Source organism: Gymnodraco acuticeps, unplaced genomic scaffold (genome assembly GCF_902827175.1).
Source record: "Gymnodraco acuticeps unplaced genomic scaffold, fGymAcu1.1, whole genome shotgun sequence".
NCBI lineage: Eukaryota > Metazoa > Chordata > Actinopteri > Perciformes > Bathydraconidae > Gymnodraco > Gymnodraco acuticeps.
In genome coordinates this window covers 1,261,091-1,288,958 of record NW_022989843.1, presented here as the reverse complement: position 1 = coordinate 1,288,958, position 27,868 = coordinate 1,261,091, and the positions used below count along the sequence as shown (strand labels likewise).

Sequence of the window (27,868 nt, the reverse complement as noted above, 5' to 3'; positions counted from 1 at the left end):
AATTGCAATATCCGGGTACGTCATCAGCCTTTACCGGTATCCTCACTGCTGTGCTGACAGTATAAACTCACACATTGCCCAGGCGTGCTAAAGTTATCTCTCAAAGTGAGGTAGCTTTTCACTTGTTATGGCTGACCAGGCCGTCGTGGAGAAAATGAGCGAGATGCAAGTGGACGAGAAAAAAAAGGTGAAGCTTTATTCTTGAGTCTAAAAGTTATATTAGCGAGATAGCAGCTAGCTTAGCCTGTAGCCAGATAAATGCTGTCATTTAGCCACCAGCAATGCGGTGCTAGTATTGCGGCTGCCTAGCTTTTATAAGTTATGTTGACTTTGCCTAACATGTAACTCCAAAGATACCATTCATTGTGTTTAAATATGTTAAAGAAAATGGAGTCACAATTCAGATAAGCGAGTCTGGACATTGTAGCCATCACACTTAGCTCGAGAGTGCCTTACGCCAAACTCAATGCAAAATTCCGACAATCGAATGTTTCATTGTTTCTGGATACGTTAGGCAACACTTATGGACTTGCAATTATCACCTTTGTGATATAAAAGCAATCTCTTTAAAACGGGTGGTACTCCCCCAACTTTCTAATAATAACCATAGTGTGCCTTGCAACTTGGATGGCTCTGTCATGTGGTGAAGACTACTTCATACACCTTTGTAAATCCCATATTGTTCTGCTTTGAGGCGATATAATTACCAGTGAGGAAGGTCTCTTCAAAATAATTATTTGTTTACAGTGTTAATATAAATGTGCCTAATATAAGTATTACATGTTACTATTGTAATGTGAAATATTGTGTACATGCACCTTTTATGTATGTATGTATCATGTCATCAGCATGTGACTGCAACTTGTTCCTGTTCGCGGACGACTCAGCCCTGCTGGTCTCTGACAGGAACAGGTTGCAGGTTGAAAAAACCCTCAGCTCCGAGCTCGGCAGAATCTGCACCTGGCTCGCCGATAATAAATGATCATTACACCTGGGTAAAACAGAGTCCATTCTCTTCGGTTCGAAACATAATCTCAGCAAATCCGACGACTTCTCAGTTGCAGTGGGCGACATTATTGTCACAAGTAAGAAGGAAATTACATACCTAGGATCTATTCTTGAGGCAAACCTCTCCTGTGACAAAATGGCATCCAATGTAATAAAAAAAGTCAATCAAAGAACTAGATTCCTATATCGGATCTCCTCTCTGGTAAACAAAAACACCCTGAAAACTCTGGCAGGAGCACTCATTCAAGGGTACTATGACTATGCTTGCACGTCATGGTACCATAGCACCTCCAAGGCGCTAAAAATAAAACTTCAAACATCGCAAAATAAACTGGTCAGACTACTGCTTGACCTTTCATCTAGAACCCACCTCACCTCTGCCCACTTTGACAACCTAGGATGGCTTAGAGTAGACGACAGAGTACAGCTACTTGCAATGGGCCTGGTCTACAAGATCCACTACACCTCTATGGTACCCATGTACATGTCAAAATTCTTCCCAAAGGTCAAGGAATACCATGATCATAACACCAGAGGGAGCTCCACAAATCATGTGAAACCCAGATTTGGCACAAAAAAGGGGGAATACACGTTTCGCAATTATGCCACATCAAGGTGGAACGCTCTTCCCACAACTGTAAAGGAAAGTAAAACTATACTTACCTTCAAAACCTCTCTTAAAGAGCACCTTCGGGGGAGAGCATTGCAAAACTGGCCCCGGTAATGGTACAAATCTCAACCTGTCGTTCAATGGACAGCTTCCCCCCCCCCCCATCTATGTATATACTCCCATTTTAGACTCTGTTACTAACTGTATATCTGTAGACTTGGTATGTCTTAAATGTCCGGTTAGGATGTATTAGAACGAAATCTAAAATGAAAATTGTAAACAAGCAATCTGTATGTAAAAAAACCACCTGTATGTAAATTGTAAATAAGCCATCTGTATGTCAAATATGTCTTAAATGATATGATGAATTGGAAATGGGGGACCCTGATGTAAACAAGACGAAAGTCTTTCTCTGGTCTGCATCCCCTTAACAATTGTATGTTTTGAGCTGTACTGTACTGTACCCAATATACAAGCTGTTAATAAACTTTTCAATCAATCAATCAATCAATCAGGTTTGTAATTCATATCAAATAAGTTATGTCTGAAACAGCTTGAAAATGAGCGTGTCCTATATTCACTTTCTTCTTTATAAAGTTTATTAATATTTTCTGACAGGGGGGGACTGAAGGCGGTAAAGATGGAGGAAAGAAAAAGGCTAAAAATGCTGCTGGGCAATCTGCAGGCAGGGCCGAGGTAAGTTGCTCAATTTGTGTTCAGAAAGAATGAAGAGGATTTTATTAGATATCATAATAAAGCAATGTTTACAATAACTGTATTGTAATAGATGCATTTCATTGCATGCTCATACATCTCAAAGCAGACTCCCACTGGCTTCATGGCTGTTGAGCTTTTGATCAGATACTTGTATAGTCAAAACAAGTATAAGGTAAAACCCTGCTCATCTTTTCATGTGCATTGATGAATAAGAGGTCAAATTGAATCAATGGCATTACATTGAGATAGCCCAGTTAAAGCTAAAAGTTCAAATGGATACAAGTTTTAGAACAGAAAATACTTTGGTCATCTTAAACATGTAATGCCCATTAACACAGCAGGTTTGTCTTTTTGTTCGCACTGTTATGTCCTCAGACAAGCTGAGAAATACAAATAATATATTGGCTAGTCTAAGAGAAAAATATTTCATTTAAATAAATAAAAACTTGACACTCAATGAAAGTTATACAGTTTCAGCATTTTTTTGTATCCTGAATTACTTTTGTTGTGTCCCTCTAGCTTACACCAGCCCCTGAGTACATAGACAAGCGTCTTTCTTTGTACACCAAGCTGAAAGCCGAGCATGACGCTCTGATGGCTGAGCGGGCTGCGAAGGACAGCCGGGCCATCAAGGTGACTCTGCCTGATGGGAAGGTGGTGGATGCCGAATCCTGGAAGACTACACCATACCAGGTGGCCTGTGGAATCAGGTCAGTGTGATGATAGGATCCCTGTCACTTTATATGATGATATTGAAAGCCCGTTTTCATGCAGCACAACAAAGAAGGAAAACCATAATGGTGGTTCAGGGATTTAATTTCCCAACTTTAACTGTCAATTTTATTTATAAAGCCTTTAATCCTTCATTCAAAAGGCCTCATTAAAGTAAAAGTCGTAGAAGCTTTGCCGTTGGATAGTCTATATGCAACAGGTGCCAAGACTGAATTAATGTTAAATTAAATGTTGATAACATTTATTTACATGACCAGACTGCACAGTAAACAAAAGGACATGTACTGTACTGTAAGCAGATATATCACTATTATTGAGTGGATGCTGCATTGCTTCATTCATTCATTGTATTTGGGATGACTGTCCATCCCAATGTCCTGAATGCAATATCTCAGGCATCATTTGAATGACTTCTTGAATTAGCTTTTTGTATGAATTGGTCTTGCTAGTATAAATTCAAAATAATATTGATGTTTTTTACATCTACACAATGTCTACACAATGAATTGATGATTAGATTTTGAAATATGTTCCTGTTTTACGTTCAGTCAAGGCCTTGCTGACAACACAGTGATTGCTAAAGTGAATAACGGTGTGTGGGATCTGGACCGACCATTGGAGGAGGACTGCAGCCTTCAGTTGCTGAAGTTTGATGATGAGGAGGCTCAAGCTGTAAGTCAACTCCATCCCTTGGCTGACTCATTGCTTATTTGTTTTTTCCTGCTGTAGTAAATGACTCTTTAACCCTTTATTTTAGATGCATAGTTTGCCCCCTTTTTAAAAACATATCTGCTTTTATTTGAACTCAAACGCTATGAAATGGAACAATGATGAAATATCTTGACAAATTAATATTTGTTTTAATTGAAGTGCTCTCTGATGGTACTAACTTGGAGACTATGTTTGAGTTTCCAAAAGCTTATCAATTGTATACATTTCTGGATACCAAAAGAAAAAGACTGGAAACAGTAGCTTCCAAATCTACATGTTTTATTACAACAAAACCAAACATACCAATCACAATCTCTTATAGTCACAGGTATTGCATAACTTTACTCGACATCATTTCCTGACTCATTCTGTTCCTTAAATAGAACGCCTCCCTATTTCCCTGGAATGAAACATTGGTTATTTAATCGTACTATTTTGTAGCTGGGGTTTTCAGTCATGTTCTTGCAATTTCTTAGGAAATTAAGTAATGGCTCCAAGTTACACAATAGTGTACATGCTGAGGTCAAGTTCATATTGAGGGTACTTCATGCACCCTGATACGTTTTGCTCAATATAACTTGATATGAGATACATATTCATAAACAGTCATATACTATATAACTCCCTCTGATGTCTCCCAAACATGTTCGGAAGTACACAACAATTTAGCCGGTTTTCCACGTTTAAACATATTAATTATATCCTAAAGTTAGACTTTTATTATTTGTTAAAAGAAGAAATCATAATTTCCTTTTTTTTTCTCGGTGAGTAATCCGGTTGTTACTTGCGGTACACATCATCCTGCAGAGTTCATTCAACCTTATTGACATGTTATTAGTGCAGGCAAGGTTAAAGTGATGAATGAGAGGTTTACAATCAATAATAAACCTCAAAGCTCCGTGATTTACCAAGTGTCCAAGCAGCAAAGACATTAAGAGGAGATGTGAGAATGTAAAATACTGCTGCAGTATTGTACTGTCATAAAATTGGCAGCAACCGGTCTCTTAAGCGAATCACAAGACTAGCTCCTCTATTATAATCTCCATTTTCAGTTTCATTGTCTGAAAGGTGTTGAATATTTTATCTGAAGAAAAGGTCAGTTGAAGCACTGAACAGATTCAAGAGTCTCATTTTACCAATTTGCCAGCACATGCATCCCATTATTAATAAACAAAGGGATGTTCTGCACTACTATTTTTGCTAATCAGGAAATATCTTGTTTTATATTATTAAGGTTTACTGGCACTCCAGCGCACATATCCTTGGTGAAGCCATGGAGAAGGTGTATGGAGGCTGCCTGTGCTACGGCCCCCCCATCGAGAACGGCTTCTACTACGACATGTTCTTGGAGAGCACTGCTGAGTAAGTCAAACAGGCTTTGTTTTCAGATTTGTCGGTATAATTAGTTGTGTTAATAAGCTCTTTGTTATTTTAGTTTGACTTCAAGCCTTAGCAACTGTCAGTTGGGTTCACTGTCTGGCAAAACAAAACGGGTGGATTGTAATGACACACATGCTGTCAAGCCTGATTTTCGTAGGGTGTGGATTTGAAATGGCATCTTCCAATTTCTGCCTGCAGAATTCTGAGTCTAAAAGCAAATCTATTCAAAACAACACCAGTGCTTTGAAAGTGTGTTGAGACACCCTCAAAAGAAGCATTTTTTCTCAGTAAACAACTTTTCACTTGACCTTTCCTGAAACAGACACATTTCTGCCTGCTTCAGGCTGCAGGAGAGCGTGAGGAGAGCTGTCCAATTAATTCTACAACCTCCCGAATGAAGTCCTTTTATGCTAATGACTTCTTGGAGACGATTTTTGCAAGGATATTTGACATTGCTCAAGCCCCTCAAGCCAAGGACTTTTAAATACTTGCCCATGCTTGGCTGAGGTTAGAAGTTTTTGGAGGTCAAAGAATTACATTGGTGAACAAACCTTAGTCTCATCCATGATGCCCTTTATAAACCCTGGCTGACTTAATTTAGCACTGTGTGCACTTTGCATGTTAATGTAGGACTAGTCATTGTATGTAATGCTCTTGTTGTGTTTCTCTCTTGTTTTGACAGTGGTGTTTCAAGCAATGACTTCCCAGGACTGGAGACCTTGTGCAAGAAAATTATCAAGGAGAAGCAGCCCTTTGAGAGGCTGGAGATAAAGAAAGAAACTCTGTTGGAAATGTTCAAGGTATTTGAAAACACAAACGTGTGAAAAACTAAACATCTAATAATTAGCTCAACTCTAAAAGCATGTATTCTCCTTAACAGTACAACAAGTTCAAGTGCCGCATTCTCAATGAGAAGGTGACCACTCCCACCACCACAGTGTACAGGTGAGTTGTGGCCCCATGCACTCAAATGTTTTTTACTTCAAAAAATGATTCTTTTTTTTCCCTTTTTATTTTTATTCTTTTTTTCCAGAAAAAGAAAAACATACATAACAACACAGCTAAATGCTAAATGTATCACATATCAAGATATCAAAGTACCATGGCAAACTACACCAGAGACAGGACAATAACTGACAAGACGGACAAAGGGAACATCACAGAGGTAGAGCATCATCCATGGCATACACGATATACATGATATATGTAACAACACATACATAAAATACGTAGTACATCACATTATAACTTTATTTTGGGTTTTCAATTATTTGAAAGGGTTGAGCTCTCCAGCACTTCAAGTCACCACCACAAAAGGGCCCCATATTTTCATGTAGATATCCATTCTATTTATCATCTTATAGCATAATCTGTCATAGGAGATTTTGGCTATTTCGTCCATCCATTCCTTAAAGGTCCCATGTCATGCTTTTCTGGTTATTACAGATCTACTTGTGTGTTATGTAGCTTGTTATTCATGTAAACGGTCTGCAGAGTCACAAACCCTCAAAGTACACTCTGTAGCGAGTAAAACTCTAATACAGAAAAGACCTGTCTATGCTGCCCCAGAACGCCTCGTTGTGGATTTCTCTTTTTGCTTTGTTTACTTCTTGGGCATAGTGACGTATTTCGGGTATAGTAACGTAACGGCTCCGCAGATTGGTCCAAATTGACCAATCCAGAGCTGTTACGTTACGTCCGGAGCCGTTACGTTTGGACCAATCCGTGGACTTCCTCACACACACACACTCGGCAGGACGTTGCGAGGCTCGCTGCTGCGAGGAGCGGGACACTGTGAGCTGGCTCACTGGTGTAACAGCGTGGAACTCAGCCTGGGCACACAAACTCCCAGCCAGGCTGCGGGTGTGTGCCCAGGCTGAGTTTTGCGGTGTCACGCTGTCTCGCAGACGGCCACTGGGCTCACAGGGAGGGGGGGGCAGGAGCTCCAACAAGTCGTTTAGGACAGAGAGTGAATACACATACTATACATGAGAAACCAATGTGAGTTTGGAAAATTGTACAATATAAATCTATTTTAGTATACCTCAACAATGGAATTATGATCAGCAGAAATGGCCATGACATGGGACCTTTTTAAAGGATATATCCCCTCTAGTTTTCCAATGTCGCAACACTATCCTACATCCAGTAATAAGTGCTATTCTGCACCATGAGATCTGATGGGCATTCAGACAACTTTCCTTTGGTACCATACTAGTATGCAAAGTATTGGTCCCTGTGCCAGAGAGGAGGCCATCACTGTAGGTAATAATCTTCGACCATAAGATATCTATCATGGGGCATGAATACAACATGTGCAGTAGAGTGCCACATGTAGTATCACATCTCCAACACAAGTCAGAGCCTCTGAGTCCTAGCCTTGCCATTTTACTTGGAGTCCAATATGTTCTATTGATGACTTTATAATTAATCAGACGTGTCTGTATTTCCCTTGAAACTTTCAACCATGACCCAATAATTTCCCCCCATGTTTCAACAGTTATCTCTTCCCCTATGTCCTTCTCCCAGCATCTCTTAAGGCCTACACATTTAGGTGGATGAGATTCCCTCATAAGGTTATAAAAGCATGACGTTTTAGTTTTTAAGTGCCAGTCTCTTTCTAGCATGACGTGTATCTCTGTTTTTGAAATAAGTGGTAATTGTTTAAGACGTGTCAGGATACAACTCTGCAGATGCAAGTACTTCCAAAAGTCCCTACCTGGGAGTCTATTTTTTTTCCTTAATTGTTCGAAGGACATAAATTGATCTTCTTCAAATAGATCCCCAATATAAACGATTCCCAATTTCAACCACCCAGACCAGTAAATTGTTTTTTTGCCTATTTTCAGATTTGAATTATGCCATAGTGACGTTTTACGAGTAAAAGTGGGATTTGAGCCTGTAATCTTGTGTGAGGTTCTCCATGTTTCCTGTGAAAAGGTGAGGACTGGGTTATCATTAGGGGTGACCCCATTTGTTTGTGTGATAAAAGCATGGATATGGTGAGAGTTTACAAGGTCTCTTTCAATAGAAACCCATATTGGGGCTTGTCCAGTTGTTATATACATTTTTGATAGCTGTTTCAAACAGAACGCATAGTGATACCAATCTATATGGGGAAGGCCTAGGCCGCCGTCCTCTATGGCTGCGTAAAGTTTTGTGCGATTTTATATATGGTCTTTTGCCATCCCATAGAAAGTTGTATACAACTTTATTATATTTCAATAATGCATTGCGTGGCAAGCTTAGCATATAACTTACATAGTTAATTTTAGGGACTATTGCCCTCTTTAGAGTATTGCTTTCCCCAAGAGTGATAACCCCAGTTTACTCCAATTTTGTAAAATAGGTTCTATTTTTTCGAATAATGGGATTAGGTTGTTAGTCATTATGTCTTCCAGCTGTGGAGTGAGCTTGATACCCAGATATGTTAGGCCAGATGGCCACCATGCAAATTGTCATCCACGGCTGAAGTCGAATAGTCCATTTAGCTTAGGAACCTTCCTAACCGAGTGAAATGACCCGAAAGTCCCTCACTGGCAGCCATGATAAGTGCCGTTCGAATTCTCTAGATGAAAGGAAAGGAGGTTTCAAACTGCCGTCACACAACAGTCGGCCATTCACGGAAACAACCGATTATGACCGAGAAATTATATCATGAAAGTTACGGTGCTTATTAAGCTTTTTAAAACGTATGTGGTAAGTTTCCAAAGTGCTTTTTTCTGAACGTTCGTCAGTATTATAATCAAAAAGAGAAATACGAACGTTAGTTTTTACTGAAATGATCAAATAAAGTCAACATCTCACAGTCTTTACTGAGCTGTGTGGGGTTGTTCAACTTTTAAAAGATGTTTGAATGGTGATATACACAGTGATAGATGTTAAGGACTAACGTTTATAATAAATACATTTGTATTGATTTTAAGATCTGTTCATAGTTCATACAATCATACGTATTGGGATCATTTGTATTAATGTGGACCGGAGGGAGAGGGTGACGAGCATAAGTTTCACTTTCCTTTTTTATTTCAATTCCAACTTTGGTCATGAAGAATATGTTTCTCTGTTGTCCACATTCATAAAGCATAAAGCAACAGCATCAGAGCACGGTGCAGAGTCTCTAGATGAATTTACAGTAGCCCGTCGTTCTTATTAAACATCCATGTTGTAGTCCGCTGTATAGAAAACTGTAGTTTCCATAGTTTCCCCACAGCAGCAGACGCACATTTATGACGTCCGCTGGCACATCATAAACACGTCGGATAGTGAAAGTGCAGTCGGATTCTCTAAAGTACCGCAGTCTCTTCTCCTAAATCCTTTTGAATTAGACATTAGGAGCTGATTTTTGGATTATCCGACCGCAACCCACGTCTAACACTAGGTGGGCAGAGTCTCGATAGGGGCATTGCCTCAGACCTTTGACCAGTTTATTTTGTAACCTGACACGTCTGAAAAATAGTCGATTACGTTGAGGATGTGAGGCACCGTTGTTGCGGGGCTTCTGGGCTTTTTCTATTTTTATAAAACTGAAACCCTCACATCCCTGTGTCTCAGGTACATTTTGACCAACAGGTTGATTCCTCTGAAAAGGAAGGCACATTTGTAGGCCCCAAATAAAAGCACAGTTTTCTTATTTTTTGAGTAATTATTATAATAGCCCTTAATGCATTAACTCTTTTAACATTCTGCATTTCAGGTGTGGTCCCCTGATTGACTTGTGTCGCGGGCCTCATGTGAGACATACAGGGAAAATCAAGGCCCTTAAGATCCACAAGGTGAGGTTTTCTTTTTTTAGACTGTCATTATGTACAGCAGACGGGTTACTGTATGTGTATTTATTGCAAAATAAACCAGGAAATATTTCAAGGTCTTTAAGGCTGTGCTCTGAATGGTTGCTATTAATATACCAATAATGGTTGGTATTTTGTATTACAGCTGTATTTTATTTCATTCCATTGCAATGTAAATGTTATATTTGACTATATATTTTTCTAGTTCTCTACCTGTGTTTTTAATTCTTGTTTTTATGCACCACGACACCAAGTCAAATTCCTTGTACATGTAAACCTACCTGGTAATAAACCTGTTCTCATTCATAACACTCCGTTCGATGTCTCACTATGGGATGCGCCTCAACGCGTATGCAAACAGAAGCATCAATCTCATTACGCCAATACTGATTGGCTGGTGATCTTGACGTCTACGTCAGGGAATCCACCCACCCTTTAAGTAGCTTGCGCTACATCGCAGCGTCATTCAAACACCTCTTCTCGCTTCAGAGCACATCTCGAATATCAGTAGCCGGGCTAGCTTAACGGTCCACAGACTGAACCCAAGCTAACATTCGGTCGACGGGCGCTTGTCGGTTACTTTTTTGCTTTGCAGAAGAATTGAACAAATATTAACACACCAGTTAATATTGTAATCTGCCCCGCCGTTTTTTCTTTCGAAATAACGGTAAGGTTTGATTTTTTCTTCAAACAGTAACATACCTGTTGCTAGTTTATCCCTCCGCGCCGACACCACAGCGAGCGAGGACGGACTCTTCTCTCCCTCACACCAGAGGAGACGGAGATAAGAAAGATATTAACACACCAGTTCATATTTTTTTGGAGAAGAATCTACCCCGTCGTTTTTTCCTTTCGGAATAACGATAAGGTTGGATTTCTTTTCTCGGTAACATACCGATCCAACCAAACCTATTGAGTCTCTGCCCACCTAGTGTTAGACGTGGGTTGCGGTCAGATAATCCAAAAATCAGCTCCTAACGTCTAACCCTATCGTCTATTCCTTGACCTCTGAGTGAAACGTCAATGTATTGGTTCTTCTGATCTATTAAACACATACAGTGGGGCAAAAAGGTATCTAGTCAGCCATCAATTGTGCAAGTTCTCCCACTTAAAAAGATGAGAGAGGCCTGTAATTTTCATCATAGGTACACTTCAACTATGAGAGACAGAATGGGGGGAAAGAATCCAGGAAATCACATTGTCTGATTTTTAAAGAATTTATTTGCAAATTATGGTGGAAAATAAGTATTTGGTCAATAACAAAAGTTCATCTCAATACTTTGTTATATACCCTTTGTTGGCAATGACAGAGGTCAAACGTTTTCTGTAAGTCTTCACAAGGTTTTCACACACTGTTGCTGGTATTTTGGCCCATTCCTCCATGCAGATCTCCTCTAGAGCAGTGATGTTTTGGGGTTGTCGCTGGGCAACACAGACTTTCAACTCCCTCCAAAGATTTTCTATGGGGTTGAGATCTGGAGACTGGCTAGGCCACTCCAGGACCTTGAAATGCTTCTTACGAAGCCACTTCTTCGTTGCCCGGGCGGTGTGTTTGGGATCATTGTCATGCTGAAAGACCCAGCCACGTTTCATCTTCAATGCCCTTGCTGATGGAAGGAGGTCACTCAAAATCTCACGATACATGGCCCCATTCATTCTTTCCTTTACACGGATCAGTCGTCCTGGTCCCTTTGCAGAGAAACAGCCCCAAAGCATGATGTTTCCACCCCCATGTTTCACAGTAGGTATAGTGTTCTTTGGATGCAACTCAGCATTATTTCTCCTCCAAACACATCTAGTTGAGTTTTTACCAAAAAGTTCTATTTTGGTTTCATCTGACCATATGTCATTCTTCCAATCCTCTTCTGGATCATAAATGCTCTCTAGCAAACTTCAGACGGGCCTGGACATGTACTGGCTTAAGCAGGGGGACACGTCTGGCACTGCAGGATTTGAGTCCCTGGCGGCGTAGTGTGTTACTGATGGTAGCCTTTGTTACTTTGGTCCCAGCTCTCTGCAGGTCATTGACTAGGTCCCCCCGTGTGGTTCTGGGATTTTTGCTCACCGTTCTTGTAATCATTTTGACCCTACGGGGTGAGATCTTGCGTGGAGCCCCAGATCGAGGGAGATTATCAGTGGTCTTGTATGTCTTTCATTTTCTAATAATTGCTCCCACGGTTGATTTCTTTACACCAAGCTGCTTACCTATTGCAGATTCAGTCTTCCCAGCCTGGTGCAGGTCTACAATTTTGTTTCTGGTGTCCTTTGACAGCTCTTTGGTCTTTGCCATAGTGGAGTTTGGAGTGTGACTGTTTGAGGTTGTGGACAGGTGTCTTTTATACTGATAACGAGTTCAAACAGGTGCTATTAATACAGTTAATGAGTGGAGGACAGAGGAGGCTCTTAAAGAAGAAGTTACAGGTCTGTGAGAGCCAGAAATCTTGTTTGTTTGTAGCTGACCAAATACTTATTTTACCGAGGAATTTACCAATTAATTCATTAAAAATCCTACAATGTGATTTCCTGGATTCTTTCCCCCCATTCTGTCTCTCATAGTTGAAGTGTACCTAGGATGTAAATTACAGGCCTCTCATCTTTTTAAGTGGGAGAACTTGCACAATTGGTGGCTGACTAAATACTTTTTTGCCCCACTGTATGTACTATGGCCGTTAGCTCAATGCACTGCAAATAAAGAAATATCTTCAGCAATTTGACAACACACAAATCCATCGATGCACAGCTTTGAAAATAAGCACTGCAACAAACTCATAACACCACAGACAGATCAACTTAAAAAAAATACAGTTTTTTTCTACTTTTTATTGTCTGCTAGAAATAGTTTCTGTTGTGATCTTCTCTATTTGGAGCGCTTGTTCTAAATGCTGTTGTGTTGTTTCTTTGCGTTGTGTCTATTCGAATGTGTTTTCTTTTCCTAGTGTACGCTCTGTTGAGCTCTCAGGGCCACCATACGTGTGTCCCCATTTCTAGAGCAGCATTACCTGATGTTGTATTCCCAAGGGATTTGGTGGACCCATAAGACTGATGAAAGCTCACATATTCTTGTTATGGTGTGCTAGAATTCGTCTACATACTGGGAGGGTAAGGCGGACATGGAAACCCTCCAGAGGATCTACGGAATCTCCTTCCCTGACCCCAAAATGCTCAAAGAATGGGAGAAGTTTCAAGAGGAAGCCAAGAACAGAGATCACCGCAAACTGGGCCGGGTAAGAAGTTATCTGTCATAAAAGTAGAGAAGTCTCTTACAAGTTTAGAAGCAAGTGTATGTCAGTATGTTATGAAATACAGGTAAAATACTACCTTTTTAGCCAGGAATGTGTTTGATGTTACGCCTTTTCAACAGACAAGATAGTCAAAGCCATTTCTGAACAGTGAGAACATGAAGTACTCATTATCCTACAACTATTCAGAATGTATCACTTACTGAGTGAATTTGTAAAAGTTGGTAATTTTCATGAATTGCTATTTTATATATCAATCTAAGAAGAAATGCTGAGAATAGCATTTATAAAAAATTAACCCGTGTCCCATTTTCAGATTTGAGTGATAATGCAGCATTCAATTAGAGGGACTTTACAATCTGTGGAACAGTTGTGTAACAAAACTTTTGTCTAACTGTTACGTGATTTATATTACTATAAAATGATATGGAATGTCATTGTTATTGGGGAATTGACAGTTCAGGGTGTGTTTGTTGTTGTTGCCAGTATAAAAGCAGGTGTGTTACAGGGATCTGAGCAGTACATTGTCAAACCCTGGTAACATTAAACATGTGCTGAGCTGTTTCATTATTTCAAAGTGAAACCAGTTTTGCCTGCGTGGTTGCTCTTTTGATTTCTCTAATCTATTTGTTCAGGAGCAAGACTTGTTCTTCTTCCATGACCTGAGTCCAGGGAGCTGCTTCTTCCTGCCTAAGGGGGCCTTCATCTACAACAGCCTGATTGAGTTCATCCAAGTAAGCCAAAGCTGTCTGACCATTGCTGGGATCTCACTCTAAACTTTAAGACTGGAGAAAAGGAGTACATTTTAGAAAGTTCAAATTAGCAGAGAGACCTGGGGAGAAGGAAGAACAGATTTGGTCCTCTAGAAGGGCTATGCAATTATAACCGCTTCACATATTTACAAGTTTATAGTTTTAATGATGTATTGCGTCAAATAGTTTTTTAACAGAGGAATAGGAAAGGATTGGGTATGTTAATGATATAGCTTAATGTCAAGGTCTTGAAACTGATGGGCATATGGATAAACTCTTAAAAACCAGCTGCCAAGCATATATAATCAATTATTGCCAAATCTCTTATCTGTTCCCTCTATTCCCACAATAATGATATCGCTTTCATCACCGTGCCTACGTCAACCACCTTCCCCCCCTTCAAGACACCATCTGCGGTCACCGAAGCCTGATAAGAATGTGTGTGTGTACAAAACGCAGCAAACTCTTACTGATATGTGCTGGGTCCAGGCTCAAGGGCGTATGGCACTCAACTCTTTCCAGGACAAGCCGGGGCCCTGCCTGCCAGTAGCTTTGCCGATATCTGTGTTGAGGTAATAGATTGAGATCGGTGAATCAGCTTAGAAACGGAAAGCGCTCAAACGTTTGTGAGTTTATCAAATTTGGCAGTGACTCCATGTCAGCCACAGCTTGTCACAAAACAACTTACTGATAGTGTATTTAACAAACTTAAACTAGCTTTATTAAATGTCAGGTCTTTGGCAGGAAAAACGTTTTTAATCAATGATTTTATCACTGAGCACAATCTCGATTTTATGTTTTTAACGGAAACTTGGATTGAACAAAATAACAGTGCAGCTGTTCTTATCGAATCAACACCTCCCAACTTCAGTTTTATGAGTCAGGAAAGAATGCATAAGAAAGGGGGTGGAGTTGCTATTTTGTTCAATGATTCCCTTCAATGCAGGAAGACATCTTATGGGAACTTTGCTTCTTTTAAATATGTGGCCCTTCAGCTGAAATGCTCCTCTCGAGCTCTGTTCCTAAATATCTATAGACCACCCAAATACTGTGCAAGCTTGTTTGATGACTTTACTGAACTGCTGCCTATAGTGTGTATTGACTTTGACCGTCTAGTCATTGTTGGTGATTTTAACATCCATGTTGACAACCCCCATGACAGAGGGGCTAAAGAACTGTTTTCTGTTCTTGATAGCTATGGACTGACTCAGCATGTGACGGAGCCCACGCACAATAAGGGGCACACTCTGGACTTAATTATCTCAAAGGGTCTAAATATCTCTAAGGTTGTGGTGACTGATGTTGCACTCTCTGACCATTCCTGTGTTTTCTTTGAGAGCTCTATTTCTGTTCACAAAAATGTTCAAAAAGAGGTAACCACAAAGCGATATTTAACTGACAATACTAGGGAAATTTTTCTTCCACACTTGCCGCTGCGAACATCTCAGTAAATGAGCTAGTAGATCATTTTAATTCAAACATTTAAAATGTTATAGATGCCATTGCTCCAACTAAGGTAAAGGAAGTGACTGGCAAGAAAATATCTCCATGGAGAAAGGCCATGACCGTGAAAACAGAGTGTCGAAAAGCTGAACCTAGGTGGCGAAAAACAAATCTCCAGGTTCACTTTGAAATCTATAAAGAGAGACTTGGCTTTTATAATTTGGAATTGAAAATTGCACGACAATCGTTCTTCTCTGACATCATTGCCAAAAACAACGCACGTGCCTTGTTTGTTACCGTCGACAGACTGACTAACCCCCAGTGTCAGTAGCCTCTGAATTTCTATCCACCAGGGCGTGCAATGATTTTGCCTCCTTCTTCACTGACAACATTCAGAAAATCAGACAAGCAGTCAGTGCCTCTGCATCAGGAACAGCAAATGTGTTGTCCCTATCTCCACTTAATATCAATTCAAACACCATGACACAATTCCATCAGATTAATGATAAAAACCTAGAGGACATTATTCAACTTCTGAAATCCTCCTCCTGCTGCCTTGATATTATTCCAACAGGATTTTTCAAAGATGTTTTGCCTTGCATGGCCTCAGATCTACTTCATTTAGTAAATAAATCTCTTCACTCAGGTATTTTTCCACAGGCCCTGAAAACTGCAGTCATTAAACCGCTCTTAAAAAATAATAATCTAGATGCTTCAGCAATGAACAATTACAGGCCCATATCAAACCTGCCATTTCTAGGTAAAATCATTGAAAAAGTAGTTTTTCAACAGTTGAGTAATTACTTACACAGCACTGAGACTGCTCTTGTAAAGGTCTTCAATGACATCCACTTAAACACAGACAGTGGCAGAACTTTATTTAATTAGTAGTGTTAGCATTATTATTAGATCTCAGTGCTGCGTTTGACACTGTTGACCACAACATATTACTAGACCGACTGGAAAACTGGGTGGGACTTTCGGAAACAGTTCTAAATTGGTTTGAATCCTACTTAAAGGACAGAAAAAACTTTGTTTCTATAGGTACATACACATCTGAGTTGACAAATATGACATGTGGGGTTCCTTAAGGCTCCATCTTGGGGCCTCTTCTCTTTAACATCTACATGCTACCACTGGCTCAGATAATGAAAAACAACAAAGTAAGTTACCATAGCTATGCAGATGACACACAAATTTACGTAAATATTTCACCAGGAGACTATGCTCCAATTCAAACACTGAGTAAGTGCATTGAACAAATCAATGACTGGATGTGTCAGAACTTTCTCCAATTAAACAAAGATAAAACTGAGGTAATGGATTTTGGAGCCAAGGCAGAACGTATAAAAGTTAGCGCTGAGCTTCAGTCTGCAATGTTCTAAACAACAGATAAAGCCAGAAATCTAGGTGTAGTCATGGACTCTGACCTGAGTTTCAACAGTCACATTAAAACTGTTACTAAATCAGCCTACTATCACCTAAAGAATATATCTAGGATTAAAAGACTAATGTCACAGCAGGATTTGGAAAAACTTGTCCATGCTTTTATCTTCAGTAGACTGGACTACTGCAATGGTGTCTTCACAGGTCTCACTAAAAAATCTATTAGGAAGCTGCAGCTGATTCAGAACGCTGCTGCTCGAGTCCTCACTAACACTAAGAAAGTGGATCACATCACTCCTGTTCTGAAGTCTTTACACTGGCTTCCTGTGTGTCAAAGAATAGATTTCAAAATACTGCTGCTGGTTTATAAAGCACTGAATGGTTTAGGCCCAAAATACATTTCTGACCTGCTAAATTATGAACCATCCAGGTCTCTCAGGTCTTCAGGGACTGGTCAGCTTTCTGTCCACAGAGTCAGAACTAAACATGGTAAAGCAGCGTTCAGTTATTATGCTCCAAATATCTGGAACAAACTCCCAGAAACCTGCAGGTCCGCTGCAACTCTGACTACTTTTAAATCCAGGCTGAAGACTTTTCTTTTTGCCGCTGCTTTTAATTGACATATTCATATCTTAAACTGGACTGTAACTTTTATTATCTTTGCTTTTTAATGCCATTTTCTTAACGTCTTTCATTTTTGTAAAGCACTTTAAATTGCCTTGTGTTGAATCCCCCCAAAGGTAGTTAAAGTCATTATTGGGGTTAAAGTCCCCTACGTGTGCCGTTTTGATTTCAAGACCCTGGTTCGCGGAGGACACCAAAAAAGTCCTAGAAAAGACAACTTAAACTTAACTAATGTGCATTTAAAAATAAAACTCACTGACTGTGATTCATGTATCTTTGCTTTTAAATTAGTGTTTTTAAATGCCATTTTATATCATTGCTTTTTAAATGAGTGTTTTTAGATATAATTTCCTAATATGTTTCTTACATGCTATTAATGTGTTTCATTTTTGTAAAGTACTTTGAATTGCCTTGTGTTGAAATGTGCTATATAAATAGACTTGCCTTGCTTTGGCACGCAATGTAAACAATGTGTGTCCTTCCCATTGTGCAAACCTAATGTCAAAAAAAGCATATAATTAATATTTGGAATACATTACAACATGTAAAACAAATATTATTGACAGCTTTGAAGAAAAGCTGCAGCAGTTTTATTATAAAGCGCCACAGAATTGCTCTTAGTTTAAAGACTTACTTTCTTGATTTCCATTCATTGCAGTCCTAAAGCAGCACACGTTGAAAGCAATTCTACTTTGATGTAGTAACAATAGATTTCTGACTGAGGAGTAATGAGATGTGTTTATTAAACAGCTCTGCCTGTACAAGCAACAGAACACCTACAGCATCCAAGTATTTGTAGGGTCCGTAGGGATCTAAAATAAATTGCCTTTTTTTTTTTCTTCTCACACATCGTTTGAATGTTAACACTGACATCAGACAACTGATGGTGCATTACCAGCGTTTAAACATTCTCAGAGGTAGTTTGCTTTTTTTTAATTCTCAGCCTTTGCTTTTTGAGTTATTCATGTTTTAGAGGATATGCACTATTCATCAGCAAACCCCAGGACTAGACGGCAGTTTAAACTGTAGGTGTGATGTGTAGCGAGGGTTATGAAGCTGAGTTGCTTGAGGTGCCAGTAGTTCAAAGCAGTCTTATTTTAAAATCATCTTTGTGAGAAAACCTTTGTTCTGTCTTTGGCAGAGTGAGTACAGGAAGAGGGGTTTCCAGCAGGTGGTGACGCCCAATATCTACAACAGTAAGCTGTGGCAGACCTCCGGCCACTGGCAGCACTACAGCGAGAACATGTTCTCTTTCGAGGTGGAGAAGGAGACCTTCGCCCTCAAACCCATGAACTGCCCGGGACACTGGTGAGGCCTCCTCTTCCTCACATTCAGATGATGTTTGAAAGCAATACACTAGACAAGATTATAGATAAAAAATAAATAAATAGCACACCCACTCCTGTTCCACATGGGCTATCAGGCCTTGCTATGGTGTGGAATACATATTTGACTTGGTCTCTGCCTCTAATGAGAGAAAAGACTCAAGGTTGTTTGTTCTGCTTCAGAAGTAAATGTGTGTGCAGCACTGATCTCCGAGTGCAGTTGTTTACCAATATTTTGTTAACCACAGTTATGGAAAACAGGGGAAATATTTGACCACTCTTGAATAGCTTCAAAGTTTACACAGTTTTTATTTGAGTTGAGACAGTTTTTGATGAAATGGATCCATAGTTCCAATAGGTTCATATTTTACTGCTACAATAGATTGTCCTCCAGTTCCACTTAACTTGAGATAGACTGACGCTCTCTTCATGTTTTCAGTTTTTGAATGACCCAGTTCAATTTACTGCTGCATTGCAGTGTAAAGAGCCAGGCTGCAGCTCTTTGTAGTCAAATCTTTTATCTCCTTTTTACCAATCTTTGTGCTATCCACATCGGCAGCCCCTCTGGAGATCATACTGAAATGGAAATTGAGCGTGCAAACACTTTGTCAATGTGTTGGATGTCAGTTTAAACAAATATCGAATGCAGTCTTCCACAGCAGTATTGAAGCAGTAGAGCAATATGCAATTATTGCAATAAGTCAAGGTCGAGGTAGGCAGTTGTAATTTGTGCAGTTTTTCCACAATGTCTGTTTGTCTGCAGTCTGATGTTCGATCACCGGCCACGCTCCTGGAGAGAGCTTCCCATTCGCATGGCCGATTTCGGCGTGCTGCACAGGAACGAGCTGTCAGGCGCGCTGACAGGCCTCACCCGGGTCCGCCGCTTCCAGCAGGATGATGCTCATATCTTCTGCACCATGGACCAGGTGAGGCCCGCACTCAAGCACTGACAAGTTCAAATTCCAAGTTCACACATTCTGGAGTCTGATGAAAAGAGATGACTGATGAAGCCTCTACATTTAGAGCAGGGGTGTCAAACTCAACGCCCGAGGCCCAAATCCAGACTATATATATATATATATAGTCTGTGTTGTTGTGTGTGTGTGGGGGGGGGTCTACCAGGGCATGATGGTTCCCTATACAGTAATTAACTAAAGTGGGAACCAAGCTATATAGAATTCCCTTTGGGTAAGCTATACTCCCATAGACTCCCCTTGTTAATTAAGTGTCAATAGATAACATCTTTCCTTCATATTAAAACCACTAATAAGCAACATTTCCATCACAGTGTTTAACTCACATGTCAGAAAATGTGATTATCCTTCTCTCCCCCACAGCTCAACATTACAATTCCCCTCACCTTGAGTACTGTGTTTTAAACGTTTTTTAAAAAATCAGAGATTAGGGTTACAGGAAACTTTCCATATACAGTAATAGTGTCTGGTAACAGTGACTCACTATAAACAAATGTAAAGTGTACACAGATTTCAGAAGATAGTGGCCGTTAGAAATGTTCAGTGACATGCCGCAGTGGTATTATATCCTGATTGTGGGTAATGTAGGTGCCAGATTTTGACAAGGTAGAAGAATGTGCGGAATAAAAAAAAGATATATCACTGGTCTGCTGTCAATCATGAGTGGCACAATATCATAGAAGTGTGATGCCAAATCATTCCAGTATTCTTTAGTACTGGACTTTATTTATACTAATATCGTGTTCTATTGGCTGTACCATTTCATCAATGTTCCAACTTGCCAGTCAGACCAATAACAATATAATAATTGCCCAATAGCCCCGATATCATACAGTAAATTGACTTTCTATAAATGAAAGAAACGATTCAAAACAAGTGAATCCGTTTTCAGACAAAAGAAACTAGCACACAGTGGTAAACAAAGTGGGAGCCATCACAGTGTACTTTGCTTTCTGTGGCAAAGAACTTAAACCTGTTTGAGAAGCACAGTTCTGAAGGCTCTCAGTAAATCAGGGTCTTGCTGGCACACAGTTTTCTTTTTTTAAATCAAATCAGGCACTGCTGTGAGTCACATTCCTAGGTTAAGAGTGAGGAATCCTACTGCTACACCTACTTCTACAGCCTGGTGTAGCAAATTGCCTGTTTAAGGGGCAATCTTTTATATTTAATTCCTGATTGATTCAACACAACCTTTTTACTGGCAGCAAAACCAACTATTGCTGTAATTTAATAAAGGAAGTCAGGCAATAATTGGCTAACTGCTAGTGGATGGAGGTGTGCTGCATCTACGAGCTCACTGTGGCTGCCAACAATTACAGTTGCATGGTTGGTCACATGTAAGGCAAGGCAAGTTTATTTATATAGCACTTTTCAACACAAGGCAATTCAAAGTGCTTTACAAAAAATGAAAGACATTAAGAAAATGGCATTTGAAAACAGTCATTAAAAAGAAAAGCTAATAAAATAAACATTAAAAGAAAAAATACATGGATAAAAGTTACATGTAGTGGAAGATCTTTTATCATATTATATTATTCTGATTCATCACATAGTTTAATTATTTGCAAATACCAAAACAAACAAAGGTCCAATCATTACATGAGAAATGAAACGTGTTGCTATGTCAAAAGAGATGATGCTAGTCCTCTTACATTTTGTTTTTGACCCCAGATTGAGGAAGAGATCAAAGGCTGCCTGGACTTCCTGCGCACTGTGTACAACGTGTTTGGCTTCTCTTTCAAACTCAACCTCTCCACAAGACCAGAGAAGTACCTGGGAGAGCCGGAGGTCTGGGAACAAGCAGAAAAGGTAATCGGAAGCCCTCTTGTTTCTGTCATATGGTAATGGGAATGTGAACAGCACACTCTCACAAAGCCTCAGTGAAGAATTTTGAAGATGATCTGTGATATTATCAAAATGGAAATGTTGGAGCCACTTCACAGACAGCGAATGCTCGTGTGAACCCAGATAACATTTATATGTTAATGAATGAGATTTATTCGGCAGAGCTTATATCAGTTCTGAATCAGAAAATGCCTTTTCATCTCCAGAGGATCTACAAGTGCCGTCACTGTCTGCCTTTGGTATCAAATGAAATTCACCCTCTGTGGACCAGCTCCAGATTTGACATCTTGTTTGGTTTAGCTTTATGCTTCTCTGGGATGGAGCAGGCAGTGTTTTAAACTCTTAAAGAAAGTAATAACAAGAGTGAGTCATTTAAACTGAGTGATAATGAGTCTATTTCTCTGGGCTCTCTGCACCATGAGTGTCTCTTGGGACAACTCCAAGTCTAACGGATGGATCTGTAAAACTAAACGACAGTTGTTGGATAAAGGTCAGCGCCACAAGTTAACTCCATTGTTTTATCAGTAGCATCGGTATATGAAGTATTTACAAATGCTTTTTAGTGAGGCAAGCCTCTTAATGACATGCAGCATGCCTTGAATATTACAGCAGGACGAGAATGTATTTACATTTGTTTTTCTCTTGATCTGATTGTTTAGAGGCAGTTGTGTAATATAGTTAGTACTGTACTTAAAGATCAAATGCAAAGCTTTTTGTATAATTGCCAGTACAATCTAAATCATATAGCTACAACACTATCTAAGATATTGCAGTATTAAAATCGGAGATAATATGAGTTTGGCAATGCGCAATATTAATTTTGTTCAACACCAAGTCCGACGATTTATTTTCTCCGCCGCTCCTCCGCAAGATGGCGGCGCGTGACGTCAGATGTGCCAAACATATTTCCACCTGGCTTATCAATCACAGCGGCTTCCGCCGATAGTACAACTAGTTTCGTCTATCATGTCTGATTCTGAGTAGACTATAGACTAAAAGCTTTAGGAATCCAAACTATAACATATAATAAGTACCCTGTATCAAGATTGATGCAAAACAAGTGAAATTTGACCTTTTTAGAGAGGTTTAGAAAAATAAAGTCCAGGCGCTCTGAGTGAGCCTCTGAATTAGCCCCGAGCGAAAAATGCTCGCAGCGGCTCACAGCGGCTTCCGCCGATAGTACAACTTAGTTTCGTCTATCATGTCTGATTCTGAGTCGGAGGCCACCCAATATCTGGAGTATGTTGTCGACATCCAACCATATCTATACGAGCCTCTGATGTCGAAGAGGAAATACAAGGAAACGTCACCTGATATCACCGATGAAAGTGCTGATGGCGATGATTCAAGTTCGCCATCTGAGGAAGAGGCCGAGGGTGCTGAGAATTGGTGTAGATGTGGAAACTGCCAGACCATGCCTACAAGCCGAGAAAACAAGTGCTGCCACAACTATGGGAAAGTGAAGGAAGAGATGGGAGAAGAAGTCTGCATCACCGACTGTAGGACGTTCGACATTTTCCGTTATGAGTGGAGGAGCGATGAATGAGCTGCAGATAAACTACAATGCTAACAGTGAATTAGCCCCGAGCGAAAAATGCTAACCTATCACTCCTAGCGCCCTTATTACGTATCCTAGCTCCACATCCAACACATTGTTTATGATCGTAAAGACACAGAATCTAACGGTGCCCACCTCTATAAGCAATAAAACTGCAATTCCGTTATCTGCGTTATCTGCTGTGCTCCGTGCGCTTTGAAATCTAATCAAAAGTTGTTTACCTCAATTCTTTGGCGTTTCTGCATCGCCCGGCTCTTTCGTTCTTTCAGTGGTTTCTTGTGCTGAAATATGGAGGGGACGGCTCCGGGTTTCAGCCTCCGACGTGCTATTAATGCTTCTCCACCAACAGACTTGATGATAGCAGGATCAACGTCGTATGCATCACACGCGAAGTGGTCAGAACACAACTTGCTCCATTTTGTCGGTTGCCATCCAACACGATTCACTAAATAAAATCCATTTTTTGCGGATGATTTGGTCTTTGGGAAATGCATGTAAAACTCTCCCAGATCCCGCACCGTTCGTACAACAAAAAGCTCAACAATAACCCATGTTAATTCAGTTTTCTTTTCGAAAAACATGTGACCGAGACTGCCGAGTCGGGATGTTTGGTCCAGAGACTGTTTGGCCACTATTACGTCACGCGCGCGGAGGCTGCTGGGAATTACATGTCAGAAATTCAGACAGCTTTGGGTCGAGTTTTGGATCAATAAAAAGCTTTTTTTTGGGTGTATTATCTCGATTTAAATAAAATAAAAAATACAGGCAGTCTTAAAAACAACATTTCTATAAAAATGTAGCATATTTGGAAGCTTTGCATTTGATCTTTAAGGACAATTTTGGGTTACTTTACTTGAGGATATATATTTTACTTAATACTGGTAATCGACTATTTTGAAGGCAATAATGTACACACTACTACATTTAATTGAGAAAATGTGTTACTAGTTAGTTTTAGATCATTTACTTTTATATATTCAGATTACTAGCTATTATTAAAAGTAGACCCACTTTTCCAGCTGTGATAAACACATTAGTGAATCCAGTTATTTAATATATAATTATACAATGAGACATTATGCAAAATAAGTACATTTTGATGCCAATACTTTTGTACTTTTACTTAAGTAAGACTTTTACTTGTAACAGTCTTATTTGTAACAATATTTTTACACTGTATTATTTCTACTCAAACTTAAGTAAAATAAGTACTTCTTCCTCCTCTGTTTAGAAGTACATACATAAAGTGCAGGTTGCAATGGTTTGCTTGATTCGAGCCACAAGAACGTTTGCGTTCCTCTCCACACCGCCGTTTTTACGTTGTCTGTCTAAGAAATGATGAGGAGGACATTTCGGACATGGATGTGGACTGCACCTTTTCTGGTTGGCGCAGGCAGTGATTCAGTTTATTTTTATGCATTTGAAAAAATCATTACAGAATAAGATGAGGCTTTTTATGCCTCACTGTTCCCAATCATTTGTCATCTCTCTCTTTATTGAGATGACATAAAAGAGGAAGCAGAACACACACTGTGGCCCGCAGGGGACTGTCCTCTCATTCATACTTTAATATGTTCTAAATTACTCAATGGGAATAGTCAAATATGTATACGGGTACTTATTGGTATTTTATAACTGCTAAATAGTTCCTTTTAATTTCCGCCCCTGGTTTATAGTCAGTGTTTTGATTGGTCTGTCCTCATGTTTTATTGTAACTTCATTTTTAATCATGTCTTTTCCCACTGGCGGCAGTGGGAGTTTTTTTTTTATCACGTTGTTTTATTAACAATCAATCCAGTGGCCGCAGTAACTTTTTAAAAATCAACACCTATAAATTGCTGATGGATATTGTGCTGCTGCATAATAATAATAATTATAATTGTACACCTCTCAGTTAGTGACAGTCTTCAAAACAAGAATAACATTCTGCAATAAAATATTTGGAGCAGTAAAAAAGTTAATTATAGATGCCTTAAAGGTTTAGAGCTTTTATTGACGTGCAAGTCCACTTTTCTCCGAGTAAAACATTTTCTAAATTCAGCACTGGCTTTTTCTGATGAATGTGTGCTTGTGCTGGAGTGGGAAATGATATACAAGAAAGTGTGACTCTCCAACTTGGTCCAGTGACTGGAACACAACTTGCTGCATGTTTCTCTCACCTCATTAACTCCCTCAAGCAAAATATTATTGAGACGTTCACATTTCTCAGTTCAGGGATTAGTTCCAGATGAAGGAAATGTCAGGTCCAAGTATACAGCTTTTGCTTAACACCACTGTTATCTGCATGTTGGTCAGCCTTTGATATTGTAACTAAACAGTAATTGTTTGTTTTTCCAGCAACTGGAGAACAGCTTGAATGAATTTGGGGAGAAATGGGTTCTGAACCCCGGTGATGGAGCTTTTTATGGACCAAAGGTGAGCTGTGCGCCGCAGTAATGATGTGCTTTCACTGTGAAACAGCAGGAGGGCTTCCGCTGATTGCTTGTGTCGTTTCTGTGCAGATTGACATTCAGATCAAGGATGCCATCGGCCGCTATCATCAGTGTGCCACAATTCAGCTGGACTTCCAGCTGCCGATCCGCTTCAACCTCACCTACGTCAGGTAGCTCTACTGCTGCTTTTATTAACATTTTCAAATAAAATGGCAGAGGAATATAAAAAAATGTTTGATCCTGCAAATGCACATACATTATAGCATCATCAGAGATGGACAAAAAATAGTTTAGTTCATGACGGATGGAAAAACATCTAAAGCTAATATAGGATAGGATAATAGGATAGACTTAAATGAAACTATATGATGTGCATTTATGGAGATGTATATTTTCAAGACTCTATATATTTAAAATGTATTGTAATGACCTGTAACTGTTTTTACTGTCTTAAAAAAACTGTTTCCTTCTCTCTCTTTGTGTGTGTTCCTAATTTTCTCCCATCCTTTAAATAACTGTGTAGCCATGATGGTGACGACAAGAAGAGACCAGTGATCATCCACAGAGCTATCCTGGGATCAGTTGAGAGGATGATCGCCATTCTGACTGAAAACTACGGCGGCAAATGGTTCGTTAACAATCATAAAACTATTTTCTTTTGTAAAGTTTATTTTTGTTTCCTCCTGAGCACTTTGAATGATTTTCAGATTGACTTACGGTACATTTATTTATATTGATAACTGCTTTTAATGCTAACCAGTGGAATGTGTGATGTTCTGCTTCAGGCCTCTGTGGCTCTCTCCTAACCAGGTGATGGTGGTGCCTGTGGGACCGACCTGTGAGGAGTACGCTCAGAAGGTAAACACCGACCATAGCTACTACGGTCCACATTCCCGCTCCAAAAACAAGAATAAATCATACATTGAACTCATAAGAGTGTTGGCTAAGAATAAAGAATTACATCCAATGGGGAAAAGTCATGACCAGACAATCATATGGGATGTGATCAAGCTCTATTTAGCGAGATCACCTTCCTCTCTTTTGGGGGAACTGAGACAGTACTCAGTAGAGTTGTGATTTCTTTCTATTTTTATAAATCATGTTATTATTTGCCTTTATTTTGACTTCCAAACACATTTGACTAATCTGTTGGCTTGTTTAAAACCTGTTCATTTCCTCTTTAACTGATGGCCAGACCAGCAATAATAAAAGAAAAGTTGTTACAGGCTTTGTTTGCCTTTTTTAAAATGCGTGGAACCTGGAATTAGTCTTTTTTTGTGTTGTATGTACAAAAAGTCAATTTGTGAAATAAGCAGCTGCAGTCCTGATAGCCATGTAATTGCAGAAAGCAGCAGGTCCACACAGTGTGATCATAACGGCGGCAGAAACACAATCATCATTGCAGCCAAATTGCCCAAAATGTTTTAGTCCTCATTTGAAACAAACAACAATTTTTAGAAGTCTAATCAAAATGATTTAGCTTTTGACACATGCTGGTGAGGCCTTAACTATTTGTTGTAAATGTTGCAGGTGAAGCAGGAGTTCCACAGCAACGGCTTCATGTCTGAGGTGGACCTGGACCCCGGCTGCACTCTGAACAAGAAGATCAGAAATGCTCAGTTGGCGCAGTACAACTTCATCCTAGGTCAGTGCAACACTCTGTCTCTCACTCCCCTGTCTCTTTATCTTTGTCATCTCTTGCTCGCTGTCCATCTAGATATTGATTTGATTTATTTGTTGTCTCTTTGCATGCTTGGAAAAGTGGTGGGAGAGAAGGAGAAGACGAGCAACACTGTAAATGTGCGCACCCGGGACAACAAAGTGCACGGCGAGCGCACTGTGGAGGAGTGCATCGAGCGTCTGCAGCAGCTGAAGACCTGCAAGAGCCGGAACGCTGAGGAGGACTTCTGATCATCCCACACTCAGATATCAGCTCGCTCTCAACAGGATCTAGAGCTTTTAACTTTAGAAGAACCATGTGGTTGAATCAGTTTGTGGTACTGCTATCACATTTTGCCTCGTCTCTGCTTCTTACCCGTTGGAAAATCACTTTTCTTTGATTTGACAATTGTGTCTTCTTTCACCTCCTTTACTGTGTCGCTATGATTTGGGTATCATATTTGGTATTGAGTTTTCCTTGGAATCAATATTTCTGTCCATAATCTGTCTGATTAGAGAGATACATTTAGGTAAACTCCTATGTGATCAGGTCTTCGAACAGCTGATGCATAGGCTGATTTAAAACAGAGGGGTAATGGTTCGTTACACTGTCCGAACGGTCATTCTTTCTTCAGGGAATCGTACACGAGTTACAATTTTGTTAATACAAGATCTATTCTTAA

The 27,868-nt window shown here is 39.7% G+C and overlaps 1 protein-coding gene across 2 annotated transcripts; it reads left to right on the top strand.

Annotated features, from left to right (window-relative positions):
• tars1 (threonyl-tRNA synthetase 1) lies at nt 1-27,868 on the top strand. 2 transcript variants are annotated; one of them, XM_034237158.1, is made up of 19 exons: nt 1-187; nt 2,237-2,314; nt 2,855-3,045; nt 3,616-3,739; nt 5,013-5,140; nt 5,841-5,958; nt 6,039-6,103; nt 9,855-9,933; nt 13,026-13,172; nt 13,823-13,921; nt 18,534-18,700; nt 19,481-19,643; nt 21,363-21,500; nt 25,432-25,509; nt 25,596-25,696; nt 26,050-26,154; nt 26,312-26,384; nt 27,057-27,171; nt 27,289-27,868. In XM_034237158.1, the coding sequence occupies exons 1-19, from the start codon at nt 128-130 to the stop codon at nt 27,435-27,437; spliced, it is 2,178 nt and encodes a 725-aa protein (XP_034093049.1). In that variant the 5' UTR covers nt 1-127; the 3' UTR covers nt 27,438-27,868. The 2 variants fall into 2 exon arrangements, with proteins under 2 accessions (XP_034093049.1, XP_034093044.1); XM_034237153.1 differs by having other exon boundaries at nt 5,832-5,958.